This window comes from Apis florea, unplaced genomic scaffold (genome assembly GCF_048593485.1).
Source record: "Apis florea isolate Af1SG1 unplaced genomic scaffold, ASM4859348v1 contig_2897_pilon, whole genome shotgun sequence".
Taxonomy (NCBI): domain Eukaryota; kingdom Metazoa; phylum Arthropoda; class Insecta; order Hymenoptera; family Apidae; genus Apis; species Apis florea.
Genome location: NW_028256665.1, coordinates 4485339 through 4503892, shown reverse-complemented (window position 1 = coordinate 4503892; position 18554 = coordinate 4485339). Strand labels below are relative to the sequence as shown.

Sequence of the window (18554 nt, the reverse complement as noted above, 5' to 3'; positions counted from 1 at the left end):
TAACGCACGTGTTCGAGTATCGCGATGCGACAGAGATTAGTTGCATTAACTTCACTCGTGATCGAAACTCGTGTTAAATCCTTGTCGAATCAAATATGTATATATATTCGACGAAAATTGCTACGTCTACGTTAAAATTGTACGATCTTACGTGGCATCGAGATGTATACAATGTTTCGACCGATTGCCAATCTGCGCGCAGCTTAAACAGATGTACTCGATCGTAAAGCTTAAAAAGAGAGAGAGAGAGAGAGAGAGAGAGAGAGAGTGTCTCGGTTGTTAACATACACCGGTTGATTTTCCAGCCGTTCAGTCATTGTACGAGGATGGCAGCGTTCACCCTGTATGGCTGTTATGGCTGGCGGTAGCTCTCGGCATCCTGTTCCTCATCATGCTGATAATCAATATATTCCTCTGCTCGGCGATGACCTGCAGCTGCACCAGGACGGACATTATCGAGAAGGAGCCATCGATTATCGAGGACTACGATCCGTATCGTAGCTGGCACGGATCCCAATACGGCTCGAGGTTTTCGACTTTTTTCTTTTTTTTTTCCCCTCCCTTTTATCTTCGTCTTTCTTTTTTGGGGGATCATCGTAACTTGGGGATCACGAACCAAAGATTCCATGAAACCTCGAACTACTCGGGAACTTGTAATTACCCGAAGGCGAATATGAGATTCCCTGTTGGCGCGTAGCCGGTTAATTGAGATGTTTGGAAAACGAGGATTCTCAATGTGCGTGCCTCAAATTGATTGAAACGCGGTAGTGGAAATGGGTGGATTTCTTATATGGATAAGGGTTGGGTCGGTAAGGAACGAAATGAATCACGTGAGTTCGTCAAGCATTTTAAAAGATGAATTTTATTTTTCGATAAAAATTAATTCCCTCTCTCCCCCCCCCCCCTCCTTTTTTTTTCTTTCCTTTACGATTCTTTTTTATACGATAGTCGAACAATTTCCTTTTCCCTCTTTTCGCAGTTGTACTGCAGAGGATATTTTTAACGGAGTTTAAAACTGAAATGAAAAGAAAAAAATAATTCTGTTCAATAATATTGATGAGAAATTACAACGACAATAATCTATACAAGCGAGAAATGTCCATTACACGTCACGTTTAGGAATCACAACTCACACGCGCGCATAGTCGGGAATCCAAACTGTACGCGTCACACTCTTAAAACATTTATCGCTTTCGATCTATTCTTCTTCTTCTTCTTCTTTTTTCTTTTTTTTTTCCTTCTTCTTTTCCGTCTCCCGAAATGACTAATTGCACGTACACGCTTGATCCAACGACGCATTGTCACCGAGGCGATTATTCTTAGTAACGGAAGCTGAAAGAGTGAATCACAATCTTTGTCCAGGTACTCCTTAAACGGGAAGCAGGGATACGCTTCCGGAGGATCTACGATGAATTCGACGAGGTCGATATCGACGAACAGCGACCACTACGCCATAGTGCATTCGAGGCCAGGGAGCAGATACTCGGGGCCGGGGCAGAAGCACCATCATCATCACAGAGGGCCGCCGTCCAACATCGGCTCCCATTATTCCGGGAAATAATAATATTCATCGAATTTTTACAATAACAAAAAAGGTGGAAGGAAGAATAGAACGAACTGTTATTTCCTATGATGTCTCGAACGCATAATTCAAGCTCTTTTATAACAACGCAACCGCGCGTAACGGGTATCTAGATTCAATGGAGTCATTGCTCACGCTGTTCACCAAGACAAATCAACAAACGGGCAGAGACGTGGACAATGGTTGATCCTTGACTCGAGGGATAAAGGCGTAAGGACGCGAGATGCAATAATTTGCTTAATTACAGCCCCTTAACGAAGAATAATAATAGACACTTGGCCACTTGTTCGCTTCGCGTTGAGGATTGACTTATCTAACTTGATACGTCCTCGATAGTTGATATTAATGAATCGGTAGAAATATCCTAGTTTCTTTTCTTTTCTTTTTTTTCTTCTTTTTCTTTTTCGTTAAATAGATCTTGATCAAAAAAAGATCAAGTTATTTGGAAAATTTTTATAATTTATAATATAATTTGACCTTCCTATTATTCTTTTTTTCAAACGTGTTGTCTCTGTTATTAATATGATAGTTTTTTTTTTTTAAATTAATTCAAGATTAAGTTTCTTCGTATAAATAAATTTCTACGCGATGAGAATGAAACATCAAGTATCGAGGTATGACAATCCGTTCCATTTATCAATAGCTCCATACGTGAGAAAGTTTTTCAACTAGATCGTATTTGTATCATATGATAGTCATAAATATAGGTACTATTTTCTTCTTTTTTTTTTTTTTGTTTTTTGTTTTTTTTTTTTTTTACAATTTTTGCGCAATATCGTGTTTGATTACAGACGAAACTTTTGTACATAATCGGAAACCATCATTCTTTGTGACCAACGATATATATATATATATATATCAGAAACGATTATTCTTGCTATATCTGCATCGTTTCGTGCCGTCCAAATAAAAAGTATCGCGTACAACAAAATTCATATATCTTGTGAAAGAGGAAATATTCCTAGAAAATTAATTTTTATTGTAACAATTCAATGAAACATTCCGAGTCACAAACACATGTTTAAATACAGTAAAAAAAAAAAAAGAAAAAAGAAAAAAGAAAAAAAAAACTTAAAAATAACATGGAACACATTTATTCAACCTGGACCCATCGATATATCGACTTATGACATACTATAAATTTAAAAAAAAGAAATTATCTCGTCTCATCGCGTGAAAATTTGATATTACAAATTGAATGTTCACGGAATGAGATATTCGACGCATTACCTTCTGCGAAACGTACGTTTAACGGGTGTAAAAGTGAATGAACGAAGCAACGAGATGATGGCTCGCGTGACTCGGCTCGGTGGAGGAAAATAAGGCATTTTGAAATATTAGAAATGCTGTTATTCCGTGTGCAATAAATTTGTGCGCGTTCAACGCCGAGATAAAATTATCGGTAAAAGTGTACGAGGCCTGGGTTGTTGCAAGGGTGTGTTGCATGCTAGTCGTTTCATGAATACGTCCAGTCACGTAAAGACGCGCGCGCATTATTCGCTTTGTCATACTAAATACTTCGCCGAGGACGAATGCGAGCCTCCATTATACTACGAAGTGCAGTTAACGCATTTTAGAGTTTCAAATTCACGGATAATAAACTGTTAAGTTTTATTATTCATTTGTTGGCAATGGTGAACGCGAGTAACAGTAACGACATTGAAAAATATGAAATATGATATAGTACAATAGAGATACAATATATATATATATAGCATATAATAGAAGATAAAAGTTGTATTAATCGAGGAAAAATTCTGAAATTCGATAAAAGCGAATAATATTAAATGCATTAAATAACGATACGTAACGGTGAAAATAAAAATTATAAAATTGTATCAATTAACGAATCGAAAGGCAAAGAAGCATTTTGAAATTTATTCGAGAAATCGAGTATCCAATTCGGTAATTAGTATTATTTAAGAATCTTTCTTTCTCTCGGGGAAAGGGACGTTCTTAAATAATATTTTTCGATTCGAGTTAGTTGAAACGAATGATTGAATGATTGATTAAAACTTAATTTAAAGGGAGAAAAAAAAAAAATTTGAAAGAATTTAGTAGAAGACAGTTTCGAGAACAGAGAAGTAAGAGACTTCAATTCTCTTCTCTTCGAGAATTGTACTCATTTACTTGCACGGTTTAATTATTCGGAAAAGATCAACGGGTTAAGCATGCCGTTTTCTTCCTACTGGTTTAATTGAACGAGCTCGAGCAGTACCGCTATTTTTGCAACTTCATTTAACACAGAACTTGTTAACGTTAACGATAACAATATCCTAGTTTCACGGTTACCCGTTGTTCTTTAGATTTTTAAGAAAGTTAGGTCAACGTCTTGTCACGTGTTGCACAATGACGATAAAAACGACTCGAACGAGATCCCGTGCGAGTAGGATTTTTCTAGGATTTTAAGAAAGGAAGCGAAGAGAGAGAAAGAGAGAGAAAGAGAGTTTTTTTAAAAACAAATTTATTATTAAATGTACATCTATATATCTGATAACGGAATATACGCGAGTTACTCGCTTAAATACTACCTGTACAAAAAACACGAAAACTCATCTCTCCATGTGGACAATAATAATTGTTGAATCTCTTAGGCATTTTACATAAATAATTATGTTACAAAGCTTGACTTTGTAATTCTTCTCGGTTAAATATAAAATACATTTTTATTATACATATTATAAAAAAATAAAGGAATCCAGCGATAATCTTCGCCGATTAATACTCTTACAAAAGTGTTTTAATAACTGTACATTTATTTCGTCGAAAACTCATATATATATATATATATAAATAAGTTAAAAAAAGAGAAAAGAAAAGAGAGAAAAAAGAATTTGTAACGAAAAAGATAAAATAACGCAACGAAGGAATGTTGAGGAAGAAAAATCATTTCGAATTGATTCTGACAATCAATACCTTTTTTTTTTTTTTTTCGTTTTATAATCAACAATCTTAAGATGAATAATAATCGACTTGTATGAATATTCGATTAAACAGGTACGTTGTTCTAAGAAATCCAAACCTGTCCAATTAAAGTATACGATATCACGAAGAAGATTCTGAAAGTGATGATTGACGTTTTAATTTTTTTTAATAGAAGAGAGCGTTCTTAGTTGTTCGTGATAGAGATATTTAAATTATATAACAGAAATAAGTTATGGTGGTTCCACGAAGAATCTCTAATACCAGGAACGTCTTTTGCGAAAAAAAAAAAAAAAAAAAAACATTCTATGGTCACACTTCCATATAAAAGTTTTTAAAAGTCTTTCAATTCTCAATAAAACTTTAAACTCATTATTTGATACGATTCACAAAAATATATATTCTCTTCCTAAGAAAAGTAAGAAATGGAATAAATAAATAATTAAATTATTTCGATGATTCGAAGAAATTTTTGTTTTTTTTTTTTTTTTCCAAGATTTTTCAGCAACGTATTTTTAAAGGCATCTCGTCAGTTTATCGTGATGGCGTCGCCACGATCGAGTATTTCGTGTTTTAATGATTCCGTCTCGTGTATTTAGCGAAGTGAAATAGAAGGATTTTATCTACAAAACGGCGAGAGTATCGTGACGTGGTGCACGTGCATCTATCGCGCTCGATTCTCGACGATGCAGCTGCGCCGAGCCACGATCGCTCAACGGACATCAAACATTGTAAATTGTTACGAGTAAATGTAAACCGTTTTTAACATATATATATATATACTCCAATCTCATGAGCTAGAATAAAGAAAAGAAAAGAAAAAAAAAAAAGAAAAAAGAAGAGTAAAAATTGTGAGGCACCATGAATAAACGTAGAAACTACAACGAGTATAAATCTACGACAGCGAAACAATGTCAGCTGTATTAAGTTACTTACGTAACGATAAAGTACGATCGATCGTCATTAGAAGTAATAAAGAGTGAGAGCTCGAGTTGATCGAGTTCTGATACTCAAAATTAATAAAACCGATTCAAAACAGAGAGAATCGATCGCGCGCGAGGTTTGCACCATTTGAGAGAAATTTTACGCTGAGCGAAATAAATAACCATGAAAATTGGAATTAAAAATCGAATCGTTTCTAAAAGAAAAGAGAAATTATCGAGCCAATAAAATTAAAATTAAAAAAGCTTGGATCTACAAAACCTCGGCTGCACAACAATTGACAACAATTGACCTCCTCGATCCTAATCATCTACGAATATTTTTTGTATTTTTTTTTTTTTTCCTTATATATACTTTTCTAATCTAAATGTTACCTTTCTTCCACTTTATATAACCCTAATTGCACTACTTGAAATTATTGACAAGGACAAGAACGACAAGCCACACGGCCCATTCTAGGGGCAGAGAATAATTTCCTTTCCTAACTAAGGCCACTTTAGGAACCTGGATTTCGATACGGCGAAGCGCCAATATCGCGGCAATTGGTTCGAGCTCGAGCCACGATCATCCAGATCGAAACGGATCAAGTTTCCTTAAACAGCGTCTCTCTAACGATCGTCTGATCCGACCATCTCGCGGTGAAAGGTCTCCTCCTCCGCGTTCTATCTCCGCGAAATAATTAATGCTCCTCGCGCTAATTTAATCCCGAATAACACAACACCCACCCGTTAATGCGTCTCGTTAAACGTGTAACACGACTACTCATTATTTACACGGTTGTTACGGATTGTGTTAGTTACGTTTCAACTATATTCGGCCAACTCGTGTTCGACCTGTTCGCCTATTTTATATATATTTCGCCACGTGACCGTTCACCGCGTGACTTCACGCGGCGAAATCGTTTAATTGGAGAAAAAGGGAGGTTCGATCGCGCAAAGTGGCTGGATAAAGCATCTAGGACATAATAAATATCGGCTGTTGGCTATTTTCGTATTCGCCTATTGCGGCACCAAAAGCGGGTCTCGGCTCACGTGCGTGTGTGTTTACGTTGCATCCGATCGAAAACTCTCACGTCTTACATCTCGGTCGCTCGTGCCTCCTCGTATTTCCAGGATCACGACTCATTCTCCTTCGCGCTACTACACACGATCTTGTTTCTCCTCTCTCAATCTCTCTGTTCATTCATTTCTCTCGTAGAACACTACTACGAACCGACCCGACGAAGAGGAAGATTAACGAAATAGCAGCACTCGCTACAGCACACACATGTGTGTGACTACTTTACAGGAATACTCTATGATGTGATAATTGTATGCTTTAGACAGCTTTTTTTTTTTTTGTTTTTCTTTTAGCTTTCCTCTTTTTTTTTTTTTTTTTTTTTTTTTGCTTCCCTCAGGACGGATCAGTGAAACGAGTCGAGCGACAGCGATGGCGGCGTGATGGCCGGTAAGTGGTCCCCGCATCTGGGGAAATTTGGTGGTATTGGCGGAAGATCGGCGTGGGTCCCGACGTGTAGTATCAGATTCATCCCGATCAGTATGTGGAAGAGGAAGTGGCAGTGGAACAGCCAGTATCCTGGAAAACGAGACGAGATGGTGGTTAATCGTTGTCACGAGTGTTTATGTAACAAAGAGGGATGAAATGGGTGGGGGAACGGAACGATTACCAGGATTATCGGCGCGGAATCGGAAAATGACGTAGCCATTGTTCGGGACGGCGATAGTGTCCTTGGCAGGTGGCAGATTGAACTGTCGGTTGAGCAGACCTCTCTTGTCGAGATCCAACGCGTGTTTCAGATTGATCTTTTTCACGTTTTTGTCCGGGGAACGGCCAATACCGATCACGTTGAAAGCGTATCCGTGTAAATGGAATGGATGAGACAGATTCGGCTGTTGGACTGGAAGAGAAACGAATTCGGGGTGTGAAAATGATGAAACAAGGAGTTTATTCCTTTTTTTTTTTTTTTTTCTTACTGACGATGTTAATCTCATTTTCAGGTTACCTTCGTCGACGAGGACCACTTCGACGACCGCGTTGTGCGGGATGTCGACCTGATGGGTGCACATGCAGTTGGCGCCACAGTCGGCCGGCCTGTTATCGCCGTTGCAAAACTGTTCGGGCGGGATGTCGTCGATTTGCGAAAGCGGAGGCGCCGGCGGAAATGTGAACGAGATTTCATCGACGAGAGAGATTACGTGATCTCCGGTCGGTGCGACTGTGGAGAAGACAAGGTGAAATGGCACGGATCGTGATGTGTAAGACTCGATTTGAACGGGTTTCAATTACCATTTCAACACGTTTGCCTTCAGAATTCAATCGAAACACGTTTGAATTTCGTTCAAAACTCGACTCGACTTATAATATAAATTATAGAGAGAACTAATTCGAAATCGTCGAATTATTTCTCAATTACGCGCTAGAAGTTTACGAACGAAAACTGGTTATGAGGTTAATGGATTCAACGTATGCTTGCGACACATCGATTGGAAAAAGGAACTATCCTTTGCGCGAGATCACGTGGCTGTTTCTCTCTCTCTCTCTCTACAGAGGTGACCTGTAATTTATTTTGAAACGGATCGCTTACCCAAGAATCGATTATACGTTTGCGGCTGGAAGACTTCTTCTGGCCTGTAGAAGAGGAAACGGAACGGGAGGAATATCTTCACGTCTGGACGCTGCTGGAGAATTCCTTGGTCAATTTGACGAGCATTCTTCAATTGGCTCACGCAAATCGCGTCCTCGCGTTGGCGATTGCAGATCGCGTCCAGTGGGTTCAATACCTAACCAAGTGAAATTTCGTGATTTTATCAACTATTGGTAAGATAGGGTTCATTCGATTTCTGCGTTATCCACAATACACCTTATTCGTAATAACTTTTACAACTTTTATAATACGCATACATCATAAAAGATTTACACGGATCGTTACATGAGATTACGAGAAATGTTCTTCTAATTTCCATTTCAATATCTATTTTTAATATCTCTTTAAAGATTGCAATTAACTTGAAAATAAGAAGGAAAATAAAAAAATTAAAAAATTTAGGAAAATGGCCAAAATAACGTAATGCGTTTCTAATTTGGTTAAACTAGCTACCGTGTTCAAAGAATTCCGGCAATTAAGCGAAAGCGTTCCAACGAAGTGGTTCTTTCTTTAAGGAATTACCGCTACAAATATCGAAACGGTGGTAATAGTGGAAAACGTCTCTCTCGCAACTCTGCCATACTTACAACACCCTGCGGAAGACCAAAATCGTAAGTGGGCGCTGTAGTGGTCGGTTGATATGGGCCACGAGCATATCTCAATATACCTAACTGTTGAGCACGAGGTATACCGCATTCTCCCAACGAGCGAACTTGGATCCAATACGCGCCTACCGGTTGATCCGCGTTTATCACGAAGTCGTATCTTTCCCCTGTAAATCAGAAGGTAAAGTATCGTTAACTTTAAGATATCGTGGCGATATTTTACCGACGCGCAATTGTATTGATTGATGCCCCCAGGAACGAGAAGAAGGGAGAAGAGGAAGATGCACGATGCCCCCTTTTCTCGTCGATCTTGATGAATGTTTAAAAAAAAAAAAAAATGGAAGCTGAAGAAAAGGCTGGTTGTTTACCAGAGAACGAGATGATGGTGTCCACTGTGACTGGTTGCACCGCCTCTCCGTCGGTCGCGATCACGGTGAGGGAATGGCCTTCGAACGTGATCTGAGATGGACAAACTGATCCAAACGAGTTGATCAGTCGAAAACGATAACGACGACCGGGAGTTATGGTGAACACCTCGAGTGGCGTGTTCGTCATGAAACCGGTGTTGGGATCCTGCGGACAGAGACGAGCCAGTTTATTAGATTCGTTTCTTTCGAATTCGAACGTTGGTCGAGATGATTCGAGACGAAGTACTGCGGTTGGAAATTATTTTTTATTCGCGTTGTCTGTATCCGATGATTCGAAGATTTCTATCCTTTAAGAACGCAAGAATGTACTTCGATACTTTTAAATTTTTATAGAAATCGACAACGATATCTACGTATCTTAATAATAATAATAATAATAATAATAATAATAATAATAATAATAATCGTTGAGAATCTACACGCACTTTCACTAGATCTACGTAACCACGTAATCCGAGTAGCGCGTTCGAAAGTGGAATAGCATCGAGGCGATCTAACTTCAGCCGACCCCTAAATCCCCTTATTCGTCGGGTACGTGTATGCGGTTGCTGGCGCCATGACAAGATTTATTACGGAGTAGAAGTTCATTTATCTGAACGTGTCACGATAGTTGGGATAACATGGTACTTTTAATAATACAGTTTCTTCATCTCGTGTACTTATTACTTCGTATGTAACCAAGCTGACGTTACATCTCGAGTAAAGAAGTGCGCGTACGCAATTTGTTTCAAACGCAAACAAATAATGATATACTGCTTCGTGTAGGGAGATAAGATGCACATTCAATTGTGCACACGAGGAAGAGAGACAGTGGATTGATTATTCCGACAAGGAAAGATGTAAGAGTGAATGTAAAATTCGAATTCGCATACCCTGAATTGGCCTTTTCCGTTTATCAACACGCTCTCAGGCGCTTGGCCGGTGTTAACCGCTAGCCGGCCAGGAAAACGTTCAGCCGCGTTCTCATGGAACCAGTCGCTGATGAGAACGACATGGGTAGTAAGATCGTAGTCGTAAAGATTGCTGTTAGGATCTTTGCTAGGCGGTTGACGTATCACTATGCTTCCGTACAGGCCGTCCATTTTCTGCAATCCTGTGTGGGCGTGCCAGAAGTGCGTACCCTCGTTTCCAGCAGTCCACTGGTACCTGTTGATGCGTTCGTTTATAACGTTTCGATTTGATTCGAGAAATGGAATCGAATGGAATCTCGTTGGCGATTAACGATTACCTGAAGGTGCTACCCTCTTGAATGGGGCACTGCGTCACGAATGGCACGCCATCGTAGTACTGAGAGCCCCTCTGCCACACGCCGTGCCAATGAATGGTAACTTCCATACCTTCGATGTGATTCTCCACGTCGATCACGACTTTGTCACCTTGACACACTTGGATGCTTGGCCCGGGTATCATCCTGTTCGCTGTCAAAATACCTCGTTCCACGCCATCTGCCAACACGCATTGACAATCGCTCCAGACCACGTTAGTCGCGTTAGGGGTGCAAATTTGGCACGCGCTGCAAATCACAGATCAACTAGAAGAAACTAGATTCGATCGATCATATAAAAAGAAATTTGCTTTCGTTCAAACGATCCATCATTTGTTTGATTAATAAATTTAATAATTCTTCTCGAACGATTGATAAAAACTCACGCCCCAAGCACGGTGTAATACTCGAGGGTGAAATGGTAATAGCATATCCTGGGCGGTTCGTTTTCGCGGCAAGCTCTGGCACACTCGTCCGGCGAGGAAAGCGCCGGATTTCGGCGCAATTCGGCCGTGGAACGCTCGCTGTAATCGAGGGGCCTCGTCCTCGGTGGTCTGACAGTCACCCCCCGACTGCCAAGATTGTCGATCCCCCCGAAACCGCTTCGAAACACGTTGCCGGTCGGCGGATGAGTTTGCACCAGGCCATGGCTCGAGGGGAAGAAGTTGGTTGTATCGTCGGTGAAGATGTTGCCCGTCTTGATAGTGGGCGTCCAGAAGGATGACGCTGGGGTCTGGTCGGAGACCACGTCTGTAATCAGAGGTGATAGAGGATAAATCGATCGTATCCTTTAAATTTTGAGTAATAAATATTAATAATACACGTAGCATATTTTTATTCGAAATTTCCTTTCTCTGGATAGAATATCGAATATTCGGAACATCGAAAGAAGTGAATTCGAGAGAGGATTAATTCGAAACGAGAAATAATATTTCACTGGATCCAAGGATACGCGAGACGTGTTAGGATAGGAATTTGAGTTTCGTAGGGGATGAATAAAGTCAAAGGTTTCTTAATACTGGAAAAAGAGATACTGCGACAAAGAGACGGCCAACGCGGTGTGCGCAAAAAACTCGGCGATAAATTGAGTGTAATCTCGATTGACCAGCAGATGTAGGTAATTAACACGGTACGAAGGATACATCTATTACCATTTAATAACGGGTAAACACACGTTTCAACGTTACGGCACTTCATTTCAATTATAAACGATAAAAGTGTAACAGTCATTGCACAATACCAATACAATCGTACAACGGCTGCATTGTACACGATCTGTCTAATAATTTCAACGTTACCATTATTACTCAGAAGAAAGTAACGAACGATTCGCAAAAAATTCGACAGGTTCTCGTTTCTCGGCGGGCCCGTGTAAAAGTTAATTCTTCGTTTATAAGGAAAAATGAGCAGCGATTAGAACGCGCTACCGACTTTTTCGTAGTTGCAAAAAAAGGAAGAAGAAGAAGAGGAAGAAGAAGAAACGATCGTATATCACGCGGCGTACGTTTGCACTCGATATGCGAATAGCCACGCACGAGAGAGCGAAAAGTATGCGAGCCAAGGAAGAAATTGCTGTTGGCCACGAACTCTCGAGAGTGAAGGTGGATGTTATCGTGGGGTTATCTTCACCGTGACCCTAGACAATCGACTATTTCGTTGCGCGATAAAGAAGTGTACATCATCTTCGATCGAAGATGGAAGAAATTCGCAAAGATCTCGAAATCGAATCGCGTGATCGTAATCCGATACGATAATTGCTGGGCGGAAAGAGCGATTAAAGGATTAATTATGACGGGATTGTAATCGAGTTACAATTTGTTAGATTCGCGGGGAATTCTCAGAATCGAGAACTAGTTACGATTAATTTGATTGTTGTAGCCGCCTCGCGCTCTGTGCGATTTTCCCTTTAATTATCGCGACGCTCGAGTGAATTTCGCGAGCTGTTTTCACTGTGAGATGCCACCGACTCACGGCCACCCAATTATGGAACTTTTGCCTCGGATTTGCAATTTTTTTCTTTTTTTTTTTTTTTTAGTGATTAAAGCGTGGGCGATGCCCAATTAACGCTCATGATACGAATAACCAAAGCATCGTGCATTTTGACTAAAAAGAAAAAAAAGTAAAATATATGGGACAGTAAAATATGTTTGTGTAATACAAAGTGTTATACGTGTCGTTTTCATTATTATTATTATTCGCCAAAAATTATTCGATTAATTTTTGGCGATTATTTATTGTTATATTTGTTTATATATTAATATCAACGGAGAAAATTTAAAAAAAATTTTAAAAAGATTTTAAAAAGATTTTAAAAAATACGATATCTTTTAAAAAAATAGAAAGCGTTGAGTGGAGTAACATTGATATTGACCAATAAAATAATTTACAAGATATTAGCGATAAATCGTCGATAATTTTACGCGTATCGAATGGTTTGTTTTTCTAATATATATTCGAGCGTTATTAAGGTCGGGCGTTTAGTATGCTTTCGACGTCGAACGAGAACGGTCGAAACACGAGTTTATGCGAGATTTATATTCTATTCCGCATATTTAAGAAATCACTGGTTGCATTATTCTCTTCAGGTACGTTACGTATGTGTATTTAAGCATATTGGAGGAATACTAACAAATTTTGATAAAAATTTTACTACACAATGTAGAAATTAAAAAGTTTACACTTGTTTTAAATGTTTTGCTGTAACGATACATCTTTCGTTATTTTACTGCGACTATAAAAACGTATAAAATCGTTGTCCTTGCCGTTTAAATATCTTTCCTCTTCTGTATACGTACATTCTCTTTTTATTTCGATTTATTCGTTGTTAGACGATCATTCCTCCAACTCGCAGTATCCTGATTCCACAGTTCCTAAGAAACGAATATATAACAAACATATCGAGCAAATATTTGTTTACTTTTCTAAAAACCTCGTCACCGTTACGTGTTCGGAAAATATTTATTATTATCTCGTTGATTGTAACGAGAATTAAAATTCGGAAGATACAGAATTCTAATAGACGTGGATAAATGGATATTTGTTCCACGAATTATTTCGATTTAAAAAAAAAAAAAAAAAAAAAAAGAAATCGCGAACGATGCTATACGAACCGGTTTTGTCGCGCGAAAAAAATCGCGGGGTCGTTAAAAAAATCTTAAGGAACTTTGGATTGCGCAGCGTGCCGCGCGAGTCCGCGCCATAGATTCCAGTAGAATGTTGATCTGGGGTAACGTATATCCAATAAAAAATCAGAAACCCACGTACAGCGCGCTTTGCTTCGCCGTATTCGTTCCACGTAGCGTGAAAATGACGATAAAAATCCGATCGTTTTCGTGTTACTTTATCGCGATGGAGAAGATGAAATATTGATCTATGAAACTTAATTGGATGCTTGAAAAAGTTGGTGTGCACGCATATACGTATTTTATCCGGTGAAAATTAGATTCCTCGTGCTAATCACTTTGTGTAAATATTTTTATTTCCTTTTTTATAATTTACTCCGGCATTTACTTCGAGAAACACCGAAATTATTAAATTAATTAATAATAATCGTTCATTCTTGGGAATAATATTCGTAATAACCACGATATTAATTTATCCGCAATATCAATCATAATTTGTAATAATCCGCTCGTGTAATAAATAATTAATAATATTAATAATATTATTTATTCGCGGGGGGAGAAATCGCATTACGTTATTCGTCAAAATTTTCCATTTTTAGTCGTGTTTCACGATTCATCGTAATATTCGCACGCAATATTCGCGAACGATACCCGTTCAAAATCGTTATAATCTTTACAGCGATATAATAAGTTGGAGCGATAAATAATTTCGTTTTTTTTTCTTTTTTTTTTTCCCCTCAGTTATTTTCATAAATCAAGTTGACCAATAAAATTCACCGCAAGATCGACACGATCCCTTCGACACGATATAGAGGCTAACAACGAACCGAGTCAGGAACGACTTTTCGATATTTAACCATCCTGCACAAATATGGACACTAGCGCTTAAAAGGGTTATAGTATTGTAATTCAGCGTTCTATCCGGTCGCACGCCAGGCGGTCGGCCTCGTCCGCGACTGGCATAGGCGTGCATTATTTACGACCCTGCGCCGAACAGACATCGTGACGTAAAAATTTCTTCGCGGATGAATTATGCCGTTCGCTTGGTATGCGAATTTTTTCGCCACAGCGAACCATCGAGCAAACCTACAAAGCTCTTCGAGAACCGACGAGCGTACAAAGCTCTTTGAAATCCGCCATTCGTCTAAACTGTATCTGTCGTGACTTCTGGGGCAAACGTCGTTCGAATATTCATCGGGAAGAAAATAATAATTTCGGTTCGGGTCTGGTACAAGTGTTGGGAGGCGATTTCAATATTCAAACGGAACTATGAGTATGTATGATGTGCACGATGTGTGTCTTCTTTTTCAACAACGATACAAAATGGAGGAAATTTAATTTAAAATGTGAAATAACACGAAACTAGCTAGTCCGTGTTACAAAATGCAATTCCAGTTCACAACTGGACTCCATTTTATTGAGGAAGTGAAACATAACTTTGATCCCATAATTTCCATGCAATATTTTCTAAGATCTGTTCTTAAGACTTTCTCTCTTTCTTCAATTTACATTGAATAAGATCCGTGCTCGTACATGAAATTTTCTTTTATGTTTCGAACTTAAAAACTTGATTCGTATTCGAATTTTTTGTTTACGCACAATGTATAAAAATCGAAATTTTATTATTTCATTTATATATTCTGGAATATATAAATATATAATATATAATAAGCGAGCATAATAGGAAAAATTATTCTTTTCTAACCAATCATTATTTGCTTTAATAAAACAAATGTATTTTCGATCATTTCCTATTAGATCGCTATTAGGTGTAAAATTCACGTTATTTCCCGCATTTCTCCAGATATATCCACGCTGACATTTCTTCGAAAGCGTATGCAAATCGTGGTTCGAAGAAATGTAGTTCGATCAAATGTTTTGCAACGTTTCCGCGTTCTGCGCAAAATTGTCTCCGCAATTTCCAGTGAAATTTCTCTGTGGCGATCGATCTCTTTAATAAAGTTCAAACAGTTCCCGCTCGATTTCGAAGCCTCGTAAGGAAATCGAGCCGTTTCCGGATTGCGAGAGCCTCGGCTATCGAAACGCAATATTCGATAATTATCCTGTTTAACCGTTGCTTTCCTTAGCTTGAGCATGCACATGACGAAGTACTTGTTACCGATTGGTACCGAACCAACCGACAGTCGATAAAACAAAACACGGCTCGATTGGTTGAAAAAGCAATTCTGTCGCAACGATATTTTACTAATCGATATTATACGTATATCTTGAATCAGCAATCCGTGTTTTTGATCGACTAGAAAAGAATCCATAAACTGGATAAAAGCGTAAGTGAAGTTTTTCTCTTCGTTTCTCCGCGGCAGTTTCGTAAACTGTTTTATTACCTAACCTAAAAATAGGCACAAGAAGAAAAGAATGCAAATTAGAATTCACCGCTGTCGGAGAGACGATAAATCATCGATTTTATATGGTGGTCAGTGTGGAAAATTTCGCGTCTTGAATGTATATATACATCATCCGATTCGCTGTTTTGATTCAAGCCTATTGTTGCGCAGTTAAGAAACGCATTAGCAACGAAATAATTGGGGAGGGAAAACAGAAAAGACAAATTAAACAGGATCTTCGTTACAATAACTTGCGAATTGCCTTGCGACTCGGATCTTGAGGCAACTTTAAAAATACTATAATTCGACGAAAGTCCGCCCTACAAATAATATCCGCTTTAATTATCGTTCGTTGCGTTCCGTGCTACAAAAGGCGATGAGCGACCAATAGGTTTACGAGGGGGTAAGAGTAGAAAGCGTACGATAAATCCACTCGATTCGCATTTTGGAAACAATTCGAAAACATTGGACTTTGTAAGGGAGAAACAAGTAGAACGCGTTAAAGAAACTCAATACAATCGGAGTAAGAAAGTCTTCTTACATTTTATGCGTGCATAAATATTATTCTTTACAATAATATCACTTTAAAAGGGGGTTAAATTAACTCTTAAAGATTCAATCTCTTTCTTTCAATATAACTCTGATCAACGTGACAAAATTATATTTAAAACGCGATGATGAATGATGAGAAGGGTTGATTTCGAAGAAATTTCCCGAAAAATAATCACTCCTTACACAATCAACAATTATATATTTTCGTCAAAATTATTTTTAATTTTGTTTTAGGATAATATTCGTACTTTCTTGTACGTGATCTTTAAAATGGCAGTAATGCAAGGTACTTATCGTTAGAAATGGACGAATGGCTTGTCAAAAATGACCTCGCGGCTACTTTCACTGTATAATATCCGCAACGCCGCGTCGACTCTAACGACGGATCTCCACTTCGATGTGTCATCATCATCCGACGTCTCGTGGATTCCATTACATAATTTTCATAGATTTACGTAACGCGGATCGCGCGAGGAAACGAGGTTTACATAATATGCCGCGTATATAGTCGTAGAACCGGACCAGGGTAGAGAATCCGTCTACCACGCGGACTACGTGGAAATCCTGTCACGCGGACGTTGCTTTTTACGATGACGGCGCGATGAAGCAATAGACGCGACGGGCCAATTTTCTACGTCATGGGAAGGCACACGATATCGTGTAATATATCGGGCAATTTCTTCGTTCCCACAGAAACAAATTTTAAGGGGGAGGATGTAAGATCAGGTTGGCTTAAGTTGACACAGTTAACCCTTTATTAATTTGCACTTAATTAATTAAAAATAACGTTTAGAGAAGTGAGACGATGTATAAAGGTATTAAGAATTGGAAAAGAAACTTAAGAATATTTGAGATCTATTTAAGGAAGTAACAATTTACCTCACAATTATTTATAATTATCCATGACATATAATGCGGATTGATACGGTGTCAAAAAATTGCAGATTCATTTCAAGTATTAAGAAGATAGTACGAAATTAGAAGATCTCTCAACGGTTTTATTAAAAACCATTTACGAGTTGAGATGTTCCAATGAGTGGAAGTTTAAGAAAGGAGGTATCGAATAACGGGAACGGTAATTTCACGGTAATTTCGTTGAATTTCGATCAGGATCAGCGGATGCTGAAGAATTAACGAGAAAGGCGTGCTTCGAAAATACGTTTCCTTAAACCTTTCACTTTAACCTCTCTGAACATGTCAGATCAATAAACGCGCGTAAGTGCGTTCCACGTCTTATCTCTCGTTCTTTATCTCGCACGCGAGAAGTCGACGATTTTAACGTCCATTGCGCGTCAACCCCTTTCGACTGTTGACTCCTCTTATAATTATTTTCGAATCGTGCGTTATTATACATCGTTACATAATTATTCATTAATTGATTCTTTGCAGTATTCCGCCTATTTTATTTCTACGATTAGTCGTCCATTGATTGTATATAAGAAAAAATATTTTGGAGATAACAATCAGTGCGTAGAAAAATTGTTTAGGGTTAATTTTTCTTTCTGCATCTTTCTCTTAACCTTTTTCTGTATGCATCGATTTCGTTATACTCCTCGACTATTCGCACATGCTCCTTGTTCCCATTCGAGGATCAATTCGTTTCACACGCTCGAAGGATAGTTGAAACAACGAGACGTTTGAAACTGGGACAAAGGAAGCGAAACGGGACCACTGGTTTTAAATGTCAAGTCTTCGATCGTGTCACGGAGTCAAAGTTTGTCCTTTCCTCCGATATGCGATTGAACTTTGTTTCGAGTTCTCGTACGCTTGAACGAGGAAGGTTGATGCGTGGAGAACAACGATCGTTGTCTCTCTAACCTTTAATTAAATTATCGGATGCATGCGCATGCTCCTCGTGTGGATCCAACGTGTGTGCACTTTATGGAGAAGAATCATGGGAAAGGTATAATTTATCGTACAAATAAATATTAGGTTAAATTATTTTTGATTCGATGTTATTCTATTAACGTTTTTGGAAGAAGAAAAATCAATTATTTTGACCTATATTTCGTTCTTCCATCTTTAATTGCGTAATTGTGATAAAAAGATATTGTACACAAATAATATATTAGATCGTGGGTAATAATTAATTAGAAAGTATAAACGCGTAAATTATAAAATATTAATCAAACTTTCAACATTTTT

The 18554-nt window shown here is 38.4% G+C and overlaps 2 protein-coding genes and 1 long non-coding RNA gene across 4 annotated transcripts in view; 2 read left to right on the top strand and 1 right to left on the bottom strand.

Annotated features, from left to right (window-relative positions):
- Positions 1–4317, top strand: part of LOC100872865 (uncharacterized) — a 30837-nt gene extending 26520 nt beyond the window's left edge. For both annotated transcript variants that reach the window (XM_031919654.2, XM_031919653.2), the window contains exons 8-9: positions 306–528; positions 1363–4317. In XM_031919654.2, coding sequence (XP_031775514.1) covers positions 306–528; positions 1363–1561 — 422 coding nt within the window. In that variant the 3' untranslated portion in view covers positions 1562–4317. The remainder of the gene's footprint in view (positions 1–305; positions 529–1362) is intronic.
- Position 4318: 1 nt separating this feature from the next.
- The window catches only part of LOC100872745 (multicopper oxidase 3), a 46452-nt gene continuing 32216 nt past the window's right edge, over positions 4319–18554 (bottom strand). Inside the window, exons 2-10 of the mRNA XM_012493020.3 lie at positions 10774–11137; positions 10352–10636; positions 9996–10269; positions 9064–9268; positions 8678–8862; positions 8031–8226; positions 7449–7661; positions 7113–7343; positions 4319–7021 (exon numbers count right to left, since the gene is read on the bottom strand). Of these exons, the coding sequence (XP_012348474.1) occupies positions 6849–7021; positions 7113–7343; positions 7449–7661; positions 8031–8226; positions 8678–8862; positions 9064–9268; positions 9996–10269; positions 10352–10636; positions 10774–11137 (2126 nt within the window). The 3' untranslated portion in view covers positions 4319–6848. The remainder of the gene's footprint in view (positions 7022–7112; positions 7344–7448; positions 7662–8030; positions 8227–8677; positions 8863–9063; positions 9269–9995; positions 10270–10351; positions 10637–10773; positions 11138–18554) is intronic.
- On the top strand, positions 8606–9541 carry LOC147657742 (uncharacterized). Its single transcript, XR_015291883.1, has 2 exons — positions 8606–8876; positions 8951–9541. It is a non-coding gene; the product is annotated as an uncharacterized LOC147657742 (long non-coding RNA).